Source organism: Anas platyrhynchos, chromosome 3 (genome assembly GCF_047663525.1).
Source record: "Anas platyrhynchos isolate ZD024472 breed Pekin duck chromosome 3, IASCAAS_PekinDuck_T2T, whole genome shotgun sequence".
Taxonomy (NCBI): domain Eukaryota; kingdom Metazoa; phylum Chordata; class Aves; order Anseriformes; family Anatidae; genus Anas; species Anas platyrhynchos.
This window is the reverse complement of record NC_092589.1, coordinates 32,024,809-32,036,058: the sequence shown is the minus strand read 5'-3', so window position 1 is coordinate 32,036,058 and position 11,250 is coordinate 32,024,809. Positions and strand designations below refer to the sequence as shown.

Genomic DNA, 11,250 nt, shown 5'->3' with positions numbered 1-11,250 from the left:
GCCGCGCTGCCGGCTCCCGGCGCGCCGCGGGGCCGTGCTCCGCCCCTCCCCGCCATGGCGGCGCTGTGGCCGCGCCGCCTGCTGCTGACTGCGGCTCTGCGGCTCGGCGGCCGCCGCCGGGGCAGCGCCACCGCGCTCGGTCCCCCGGGATCGGGATCGGGGTCGGCGGCGCGGCCGTGCTCGGGGGACGGCGGCGGCGGGGTGCTGCGGCACCTGCTGCTGAAGCTGCGGGCCACCGGGCCGCTGACGGTGGCCGAGTACATGCGGGAGGCGCTCACCAACCCCGGCCAGGTGCGGCGGGGCCGGGGCTCCGCGAGCCCCCCCGGGTCTGGGTCTGGCCCCGGCCCCGGTCCCCTCACCGCCTCCCCCCGCAGGGCTACTACACGCGGCGAGGCGGCGTCGGCGGGGACTTCGTGACGGCGCCCGAGGTCAGCCAGCTGCCGGGAGAGGTGAGCGCCCGCCGGCAGCCGGCACAGCCCGGGGGAGCCGGGGACGGGGCGGGCTGCGGCTCAGGCTGAGAGCGGCGCCGTGTCCCTGGCAGGTGATAGGGCTCTGGTGCCTCAGCGAGTGGATGGCCGCCGGCAGGCCCGCAGCCATGCAGCTGGTGGAGCTGGGACCGGGGACGGGCGCGCTCACCGACGATATCCTGCGGGTAGGTGGAAATAAAGGTTATTCCTCTCCTTTCTGGCTTTATTTATTTGTTAGACATTGGAACAGGCTGCCCAGGGAAGTGGTGGAGTCACCATCCCTGGAAGTCTTTAAAAGACGTTTAGATGTAGAGCTTAGGGATATGGTTTAGTGGGGACTGTTAGTGTTAGGTCAGAGGTTGGACTCCATGATCTTGAGGTCTCTTCCAACCTAGAAATTCTGTGATTCTGTGATCCGTAGGTACGCTGATATCTGAAGTAAGGTTTTGGTATGAGGGTGTAACATTCCCTATTGGGACTTGGTGAAGAGACGGCATTGCTCTAGTGACAGGAGAATGTGGGCTGGCCCCTGTGTGCTGCACAGGCACCTGTAACGGTGCAGTTGCCTCTGGATAGAAAGGGAGGGCAGGAGATCTCATTCATTCATTCATTCAATCATTCACTTATGGAAAGATCTCTTCCAAACTGGAACACCATCTAGGAGGGTGCTGCTGTGCCTAACTGGGAGGCCTTAGTGCAAGCAACAGCACGGAGCAGGGAGGACATGAGCACAAGAGTGAAGTTACATTCAGCTTCTCTGAGGCTTTCAGGGCTTGCTGCTTCTGAGTTAACCGTTCCTGCCCTAGCACTTGTGCAGGGCTGTCTGATAATGATAATACTACTAATTCAAAAACCAAACTTCTAAGGGGATTTAGTACTTCAAAAGCCCAAATAACCATAGTGAAATAAGCACTAGTGAGCAGGTTTTGTTTATGCAGTTTAACCAAACTGAACCATTTTTCTCACTGTTAGCTCTTCTGCAGGTAGTAGAGGAGCTACTCACTTTCAAGCTACTAACTTGCACTTCATGTCCTTATTGCTATATAATGTATGTGGTAGCTCTCCGACTTCTATTAGAAGCATAGCAGCTTTTATTAAAACTAACAAATTCCCATTCACCTTCTGGAAGAGCAAAACGCAGTCCTTTCTGCTGAGACTATTTTACTGATGAAAGCTAACAATCTTCTATCTTCAATATAATGTGATTAAAGGTTAATTTGAGACATATATGGAGCCTATGACTGTACCTAATAGAACTCATCTGCCTTTGTAGGTCTTCAAGCAGCTTGCCTCTTTACTTAGTAAATGTGACTTGTCCATTCACCTGGTAGAAGTGAGTCCCAAACTCAGTGAGACCCAAGCACAGATGCTGACAGGAGGGAAGGTGCAGTCAAACCCTGAGGATGAAGCTGCTTATATGAAAGGCATCAGCAAGACTGGAATTCCAGTTTACTGGTACAGAGGCATTCAAGATGTACCACAAGGTAAGGACCTTGAACATCTTGTTACAGCAATAGCATCCTCCCTCCATTTGCAGTTTTTGGTAACTGGGGACATGACACCAGCCTTCATAATGGGTAAAAAAGAAATTTTACATATTAGCTCCTACTTCATGTATGAGTCTAAAATGGGATCTTGACTCAGATCCTCATAGCCAAGTATCATAACTTCCTTTGGGGATAGCTACCCAATTTCATGTAGTATGATTTTTTTCTTTCCTTTGCATGAGACACCATTCAGTGGTTTTGTCTAAATAATGACTGAGGAGCTAATGTTGAGATACAGATCTAAAAAAATCATGCACTGGAAGCTGTAGCTAGCACCTCAAGTGTTCCCTTTAATGTCTCCAAGCTGGGAATAATAGTGATTTCCCAATGACATTAACTAGCTTAATGCACTACAATTTATAAAAAACATTCTAATTTTCTGCTGGAAACTGCTATGGAAGCATTAGTATGGTAATGCATTTATTTTAACCTTCCCACAGGTTACAGCTTTTACATAGCACATGAGTTTCTGGATGCCCTGCCAATACATAAGTTTCAGGTATAGCAAGAGGAATACCGTAAATGTGACCATCAACTTAAAGGCCTCTGCTGAAGAACAGAATTATGGTGCCAAAGGGAACACATGCATGGATTATGGTGATAAAATGTTTGTAACTAAGCTTGGACAAATAAGAGCTGAACCAAGCCTTATGTTAATTGTTCTTGAATGCAAAAGCCTTTTAGAAACCTAAAGACTTGTTTTTACTTCCATAAATAAACTTTTTTTTCCCTCTATTTCCTTATGCTACATTAATAAGGCTCCAATTCCAACATCATTGTATGTGTCACTGCCAACAAAGACAGTACACTGGATGGCTTTCATTTGAACAGCAAAATGTTTTCATTCACTTTCATGTGAATAGCAAAATGAAGTCTAGATATGGTTCAGAAGAACCTTTCAACTTCAATTTCATAATTACTTTATTAAAAGTTACTGATAGAATTGTTTTGGTAAGTTAACCAGTGCACTGTCCATAGAAGAGGCAGCATTCTTCTCAACAGCATCATTTATTCTGTTTAATTAAACCTGTACTTATTAAATCTTCAGACCCATTTCTACCGCAAGCATTTCTAAGGCAGTTTCTGGAATTAAATAGTAATGAATTATTGTTAATAGCACATTATGTGCTTAAAACTTGAGAAAATGCTTAGCATGTTAGTCCAATCAAATAAGATTCCGTGTACCTACTAAGAGTGTAAAATGAGTATTCTGGGCTTACTAAACAGAGAACAGAGAAAGGCTGGCGTGAGGTGTTGGTTGATATAGATCCAGAGGCTTCTGACCAGCTCCGATTTGTCCTGTCACCATCCAGTACCCCTGCAACAGAAAACTTTATTCAGGTAAGATTATACCAGTCAGTGTTCATAACTTAATCATTACTCTTTCAAGTCATGTACTACCTGTCAGTTACATGGACTGAAAGAGGAGGCTTTTCAATCTATTAACAAGTAAACAGTTCCAGTTTGTATTTTACAAAACTTCCACCAGCAATTCAACCTTGTGTGCTGTGAATATATAGCACAAAAATAAACTTGTACATCAAATTTAGCAAAATCAGGGCTTAAGCAGACACTTCAGAGAGGCAGCAAGCAGCAAAGAGTTCTGTGCTGCAGTTGTCATCTCACCATCTCAATACCAGCCCTGCCTAAGCCAGGTTCTCAACCTGCTGCGTACAGGTGCTACACTGATCTGTAATGGCAAGTGTCTAAGACTTTCTTTTCCTTCTAAAGTTCACTGGATTCTTAAACTTATAAAATGAAGTAATAGAGATGTAAACCACCTACAAGATTTTACACAGAAAGGCTCTTTTGAAGTGTGTGCATGGAAGAAGTGCTATTCTTTCATTGCCACAGTAATGCAGTTTCACCAATGCAGGTATTTTCACTTATTATAAAAACTCATTCCAGTTGACTCTGGGCTGTACAAGAGATGAAAGAAAGAGAGAACTCTGAAAGCACTAATTGGAAGTGGCCATTATCAAAAACTAGCTCGAGCAATAGGCAACCTGGAGTATACCCCTGGACCTCCACACCCAAATAATGACAACAGTTCCAAGAAGTCAAGTGTGAAAAGTTCTTGCCCTGTACCTGTTTGCTAATACAGGTGTTTTGATGTTTGAACTCTGCACTAGCCTGAGGAAACGAGAGATCACGTGGAAGTATGTCCCGAGGCCGGTGTCCTCATTCAGAGGCTTGCCAGTCGCATCGAAAAGGATGGTGGGGCCGCACTGATTGCTGATTATGGTCACGATGGAACCAAAACTGACACTTTCCGGGTAAGGCATTTTCCCTGAAGTACTGTGCTAAAACACTCAGTTATTTTCTCTTTCTCACTTGGATCGTTAAGTTCCTGTACGAAAGGTCTTGGGTGGACATAATCACAAAAACAACAGTGTTACGCTGCAGCCACAAAAGTGAGTAACTGATTTTTCATTTCATCAGTACCTGCAGGGGTTTCTATCATATGGGAAGGACAACTTGAGCCCTTGCTGCATTTACAGCTTTACTAGACCCAGTAGGAGTACAGCTGAGTGTAATCTTCCAATTTTTCAGGGTTTCCGGAATCACAAACTCCACGATGTGCTGAAAGCTCCAGGTACAGCAGACCTGACAGCAGATGTTGATTTCAGCTATCTTCGAAAAATGGCACAGGGAAAAATAGCCACATTGGGCCCCATAAAACAACGGGAGTTTTTAAAGAACATGGGCGTTGATCTCAGAATGCAGGTACAAACTGTTTACAGGCATATAACACGCTCCTAAGCAATGCTCTTAAGCAGAAACAGAGCTTCTTTTCAAATCAGATTTCTGTTTAAAACTACGTGTAGGTCAAAGAAAGAGTTGCTTCTCCTAGACATAAGTTATTCTGGATCTCTCAAAGTGAATTGATCATACTATGTTTAGGAGTACTTAATCTACGCAGCCAACTTTTGCATTAATGTGTGAGTTCTGCCAGCAAGCTTACAAGTTTTACTGAACACTGGTACTGCTATACTGGCATAAAAGACAGGATTGAATGAGAGATTGCAGGTACCCGGGAATTTGTAGGAACGCAGGGAGGGCTATAACCTACCTTTTTGTTGTAGGTGCTCTTGCAGAATTCACGCGACTCAGCAACTCGGGAGCAGTTACTCCACAGCTATGATATGTTGATGAACCCTAAGAAAATGGGAGATCGTTTTCATTTTTTTGCCTTGCTGCCTCATCACAGACTTACACCCCCTCACAAGGAACATAATCTGCAATCCAAGTCCCCCCTCCCACCTGTTGCTGGATTTGGTGAGCTCTTACTGAAGTAATATCGATTGCAATACCAAAATGTCTGATAGTGGCAGCTTCCAGTAGCAACCTATTGAATAAAAAGAGTAAAAGAAATCAAAGCCTGTGCATTTTTTGGTTTCAAGTATTAAAGCTTTTTGCACAGAAGTAAGCATTTGGAGTGATCTTTGAACTGAAAGCACGTGAAACATCATGCTTTCTCCAGGCAGTTTTCCTCACACCGATCTTTCACAAAGCTGATAGGGAAATCACTACACTTCAGGGCTTTGGGGCATTTTGGTAGAGCATGCTTCAAGGGTACAGCTAGTGCCAAATCAAACCTAGACACTGACCTACTTAAAGCAGTGCATGTAGAAATCGAAAACTCCACATCTGGAAATGGGTGTGCACAGAGGGGAGAATGAACATTTCATGGATCTTACCGTAGAGCTAAGGGAAGTATTCACTGATGCAATCCAGTTACAATTTGTCGGTGACAAATCTGCTCTGAGACTTTAACTGTATTCAGCAGAGGTACTTGCTTAAAACAACACGCCTTGATGCCACCGAAGATTCTTTTTCAATAAATAGACTGATAATAGGAAGAATGCAAAAACAGTTTTGTGTGAAGGTACCTGCTAACAGAAATCCCATAGCAGGGTATACACCTCATGCCAGACAGAGCCCCAAACAAATATGAAAAAAATACTGACTTTGAGAGCATCTGAAAGGAGGGGGAGTTCATGTAAATAAGGAGAACAAATGTGATAGGGAAATAAATTTTATTTTCAAGCTTATCAGAGGATATTTACAAACAACGGGATGTATAAAAATATAAAAGTACTTGACAGTGTCCTTTTGAGGCTATAAAATTTTACATGAGCTTTTTTCTAGCATCATCATAGCACTATTGAATGAACGCAACTTAATTCATCTAGGGATAAGGATATTAAACACTATAACCTACTGCTGTCAAAGGTTGCAGTAAATGTAGAAAAAAGGGAATAAAAAAAGTCAGCTATTTTCATCCATCAGTGAAGAAAGTTTACTTCTGGTGGGTATCTGATTTTTTGTGGTTCTTGTACTACTAGCTTGTGGCTTCTATTGTCTGACCCCACAAGTCTGCATATATTGTCAGGCAATCCACTCCAAAGGCCAACAGCTTTTTATTTTTTTTAAATACAACTTAAGAATAAATAGCGCATATAACTTCTTGAAGCACAGAGCAGACTTCATGGGGAGAGACATCAGCCAGGCCTTTTATTTTTTTTTAATTGTACCCCCTTCTTCTGCATTGTGCTTTTCAAGCAACTGAGCTGGCTTTTTTCCTCCCTTAAAAATAAAAGGAAGGAAAACCTGAAGTGACAACTCAGGTTCGAAATCTGAAGCTTAAAACCAAACTGTATCTACACTATTACAGTTGGAAGATAGCAATGGCTTCACCAAAATTTGGTCACTTGGGTGGTAAAAGTTAGAAAAAAAAAAAAAAAAACTGCTTCCCTTGCCACCTGGGCCAATACTAGACTACCAACTTCATCGATGATTGTTCTGTCTCTATAGATTAAAAAAATAGTGCCTGTCTGAGAAGAATCAGTCCCAAAGCTTCACCTTAACACAATGGCAAGGTTAAGGGACAAATTCTGCCCCTTTTGAATTCCTTTATATTGCTCTGACAGCGTGAAAGGGGAAGCATGACTCCCCAGTGCAGGAGTGGCACGGACCAGGCTGCCATCAGGCAAGTCCCCTGCACAAACCTGAGAAAAACACATGCTGGGAGAGAGGGCAGGATGGCAGGACGGGTGGGAACGCTCTGCACCTGGGCGGCTGTAGAAACTGCTATGCAGGCTGCACCAAAAGTTTTGTGCAAAGCTCGGTGTATCCTAACAGGGAAACCAAGCTTCAGCTTTAATCAACTCAGATACATACAAAATGTGGTAGCAGTTAGATTAAGGGCAACCAGAAAAGGAAGGGTGGGTTCAAGACCCAAACCTGCCCACAGGCACATACTTCCTGCAGCTGCTGCTGCCTTTACTGCCAGTTCAGTGACTGCAAACAGCTGCCAGCCCCAGAATTCTAAAATGTTACGGGTTTCTAACAGCTTAGAAAACATCTGCTCACCTATTTCCTTACCTGAACAACAGTAGGGAGAAAAAATAATACTCATCTACATACACAAAAAAAAATTTGTTAGGAGAGAAAGGAGCTACCCCAAGGTCACCTACTACCTTTGCAGTTCAAGCCTGTATCAGTATTTTAAAAAGTATTTTAAACCAAGCTCCAGTTAAGCAGCTTGGCACACCAGGGATACGTACAGCCAATCCAGCACCTTCCAGCGGCACAGATCAGTTGTTCCCGCACAAAAGATTTCAATTTTTTCCCATTTTTAAACAGGATGGGGAAAAAGAAAAAGAAAAAAAAAAAAAAAACTCTATCTGCTTATCATCCAAGGCTTCAAACCTCCTTGAAATACGAAGAATTTTGTTACACTATCCTCCTAAGGAATCATTTCCAAAGATCATTGCTGCTTCCTCTCAATTGTGCCACAAAGTCCCGTAAGTGGCTGGGAATCCATCAAGCAAAGCATCTGCAAAAAAAACTGAATTAGAAGTTGGTTTTGGATTCTTCTTTCAGCTCAGAACAACAAAGCTGAGCACAGTGAAGAGAATAGGAGGGGCTGCAGGTAAAGATTGGAAGGCAGAGCCCTTTCTCTTACAGTCCAGCTGCCCTGGCAGAAGCAACAGGTAATTTTGTCACACCTAGGTTTAGAACAGAATTAAGGTATAAGCTAGCAGGCTACGAACTAGTCCTGATGCAAATCCAGGGAACCTTAAAAAAAATTAGAAAAATACTATAAAAATTTTCAATTTAGTTATTGAAAAACAACAGAAGAAAGCTGCATGTATTTTTCCCTATTTTTCCACATCCTTCTGCTAGAAACTTTTTCCAGAGTGAAAGGATATGCTACATTAAGTCTCGCGCTCTCTCTGCACTGCTTGTGTGGTTTTAAGGCCAAATGCCTTTGGTGTGCATCTACAACATGTGCCAGCATTGCACAACAACACACTGTTGTGGCTTATTGCTCTCAGACAAAATAAAGGACTAGCACAGCTTTGATTGTCGTCTCTTTAGATTGTCAGTCAGCATTTCAAGAGGAATGTAAGAAGTTACAGGATTTTCTTTTTTTTTTTTTTTTTGGTATCTGGAAAAAGTTCAGTTAGGGCAAAGACAGACATAACGTAACTGTCTTAACAGCAGCAAATTACTCCTTCATCTCTGAAGCCATATTCAACCCTAAAACACGTTCTGCTATTAGCCAAGGTATTCTGCACTGATTTCCTTACACAACGTCTTTTCACAATGCAGTCTAAGAAATGGGAGATGTATCTAAGTAACAGAAAACAGTCCTCTATGGCCTACTAAATAGGGATTAGGAAACCATTACAAAATTCTTACTGTGTAGGCTACAAAAAAAAAAAAAAAAAAAAGGAAAAACACGCAAACCATTCAATCTGTACACATTCCACTTCGGTAATGGCTCTGTAGCCATACAACTTGGTGTAATGTTACCCAACGGGGCTTATCTCACTGTCCAGTAACTACTCAGAGTTTAAGTCAGAGATGGAGTAAAGCTTGTTGGGTGACAGTCTATCCCCAAGTCAATGCAGGATCCTCTGAGACTTTGTACACTGCGCTGTGTGTACAACATTCAGAAAGAGCGACAGTTGTTCCAAAACTTATCTTCAGTTTCTGTCTGGAGTGTTCATCTGTGCTGGAATTCAGCAAAACAAATAAATCAAGGGTCTTCTTCCATGTCATCTGGGTTAGGAGCCATAATAAAATGCTGGGGGTACTCAAGGTTGTGTTCATACGCATGTTCTTTCCAGCGTGCATCATCACTCTCATGGGTAATGTAACGCTCTCCGATGCGTGTTTCAAATTCTCTGAGGTCAAGCCAAGTCTGATAATCCTAAGGAATAAAATATTCAAAGAAGCAGTTTAAGAAACAGAAGTCCTATTTTCCCAAAGATAAAAATACAGAGACTAACTGCAGAATTTAATGTAAATAACCACAAGATACAGCCAACAGGATCTGTTTAAATAAAAAGAGCACATCAAAAAAAGAGTTCAAAATGAAATAGGCTAGTGTCCAAGGCTGTAACACTAGAAATTCTGAAAACTCTTTGTAGCAAGACAGATATGTGAGTTTTAAATTAAAACTAATGGTATACATACACATACATCAAGTGAAAATATTTCCAGTACAGTTTGTACTCAACATTAATTAGATTTTCCCCTTAATATCTTTTTTAATTGTGTAATGTATTTTAAGTTATTGAACAAATTCTATTTCAATTCTCTTCTAAAATGACTACAAACTATAGCACACACTAGCTTGTGAATTTCCTTCAGCATGGAACAATGCTTTTCTCTATCCTGTTTTCAGTGGGGCTCTGTGCATTCCTCACTGTCTGCATTCAGAAGCAGCAGAAAAATGGACGTGTCTGTTAGCATCAGGCAGGGAATAAGAAGGAAAGGGGAGGGAGGGCAAGGAAGGGTGAATAGTTTTCCCTGAAAACAAAGCCATTAAGAAATGGGCACAATCCTGGAGCATGGAAAATATTAAGCTAAAAACAGATATACTCAAGTCTCCATAGTTGTTTGTTAAGAAGCAGTAGTAGATACAGTTTTGATAAGCAGTTTGATAAACACATTGGATTTAATCCGAAAATCACTATTCAACCATTATAAGCATAGTGATAAAGGCAAATCATTTTACCTGTAACCACGGGTGACTAAGGGATTTGTCAACACTGAAACGTTTCCTCATCTTCACTTGAAGCAAATTGTTTATTAAATCAATGGCTGTCAAAGAAGAACAAAACAACTACATTCTTTAAATACTAATCAAATCTATCATCATTCACACGTTGCAGTGAAAGTGAAGTGTGTGTGTCCTACTGAACTCTTACAACAAATCAAGCTCCCAAATTTGATTTTTACCTTTGTTTATGTTAAACAAGGCCACAAAATAGGAATGGGGTAAACTTTTTTGTTGTTGGCATTTTCCCCCCTTTGATGTAAACATTGAAAGCTTTTCAGAAGCATCTAAACAAAGCTTGAGCATAATCCTATGTTCCAGAATTATGTAGGTACTTCCACTATTTGTATAATGATGTGCCATTTTCACATCTACCTGTGTTAATCATATATACATTAATAACAACAAAATTGGTGTTAGAGAGCTCTGAAGACCAACTTCGTAAACTTCTAGATTGTTCAAAGCTGACATTTAGATCCAGGTTTTGCTTTGCTTACTAATGTACAATACTGAAACTCCAGATTCAACTTCAATTTTTTAGATAAAATATGTTTTAGATACTCACTGAAGACTCATGCAAGATTTAACTTTCCACTGGGATTTCTGAGGGGTTTTGGGCCATTGATCCAACTCCCCAAACATGCTATTAAGTCATTACATCAATTATTCTTGCTAAATCTATTGGCTCCTTCTCTGAAAATGATTTAAAACATGGTATTTGACATTTTATCTTTCAGAAAAATATGCCAGCTTAAATTTAGCCATTCTGGCATAGCCAGCAGAACCCAAACTATTAATAATGTTTGCACTCCTGTCTCAGTAAAAGTTGTGGTTTAAGTATTTGAATGCATTGTCTACACATAAATACATAATAAAGTTTGTTTCTTTACCTTCGCTAGAAATTTCCTTCCAAGGATTTGGTGGGTACATAAATGCTGCATTTTGAATCTGATCATTTATATCCTCATCTTCATTAAATGGGAATGTACCACTAAGGCTCACATAGACAATAACTCCAACCGACCACATGTCCAGAGAGCGATTGTAACCTTTACTCCTGAGCACTTCAGGGGCAAGATACGCAGGTGTCCCCACCACAGAGCGCCTGAAAGATTTTTCACCAATGATACGAGCAAAGCCAAAATCACACAGCTTTACC

General features: G+C 41.8%; 2 protein-coding genes across 3 annotated transcripts in view; one reads left to right on the top strand and one right to left on the bottom strand.

Annotated features, from left to right (window-relative positions):
- Window positions 1-28: 28 nt before the first annotated feature.
- On the top strand, window positions 29-5,440 carry NDUFAF7 (NADH:ubiquinone oxidoreductase complex assembly factor 7). The gene is made up of 9 exons (XM_072035650.1): window positions 29-291; window positions 375-449; window positions 542-652; window positions 1,741-1,951; window positions 2,455-2,513; window positions 3,242-3,355; window positions 4,147-4,290; window positions 4,568-4,741; window positions 5,101-5,440. The coding sequence occupies exons 1-9, from the start codon at window positions 55-57 to the stop codon at window positions 5,311-5,313; spliced, it is 1,338 nt and encodes a 445-aa protein (XP_071891751.1). The 5' UTR covers window positions 29-54; the 3' UTR covers window positions 5,314-5,440.
- Window positions 5,441-6,037: 597 nt separating this feature from the next.
- PRKD3 (protein kinase D3) overlaps window positions 6,038-11,250 on the bottom strand; it is a 39,544-nt gene continuing 34,331 nt past the window's right edge. For both annotated transcript variants that reach the window (XM_027453885.3, XM_027453887.3), the window contains exons 17-19: window positions 10,982-11,249; window positions 10,050-10,135; window positions 6,038-9,239 (exon numbers count right to left, since the gene is read on the bottom strand). In XM_027453885.3, the coding sequence (XP_027309686.1) occupies window positions 9,066-9,239; window positions 10,050-10,135; window positions 10,982-11,249 (528 nt within the window). In that variant the 3' untranslated portion in view covers window positions 6,038-9,065. The remainder of the gene's footprint in view (window positions 9,240-10,049; window positions 10,136-10,981; window position 11,250) is intronic.

Bases quoted from the DNA above. Each gene is read 5' to 3' on its own strand.
- NDUFAF7 (XM_072035650.1), top strand. From the start codon at position 55: ATGGCGGCGCTGTGGCCGCGCCGCCTGCTGCTGACTGCGGCTCTGCGG. The intron at 3,356-4,146 runs GTAAGATTATAC...ACTCTGCACTAG, and splicing joins CAACAGAAAACTTTATTCAG to CCTGAGGAAACGAGAGATCA. The intron at 4,742-5,100 runs GTACAAACTGTT...TTTTTGTTGTAG, and splicing joins GCGTTGATCTCAGAATGCAG to GTGCTCTTGCAGAATTCACG.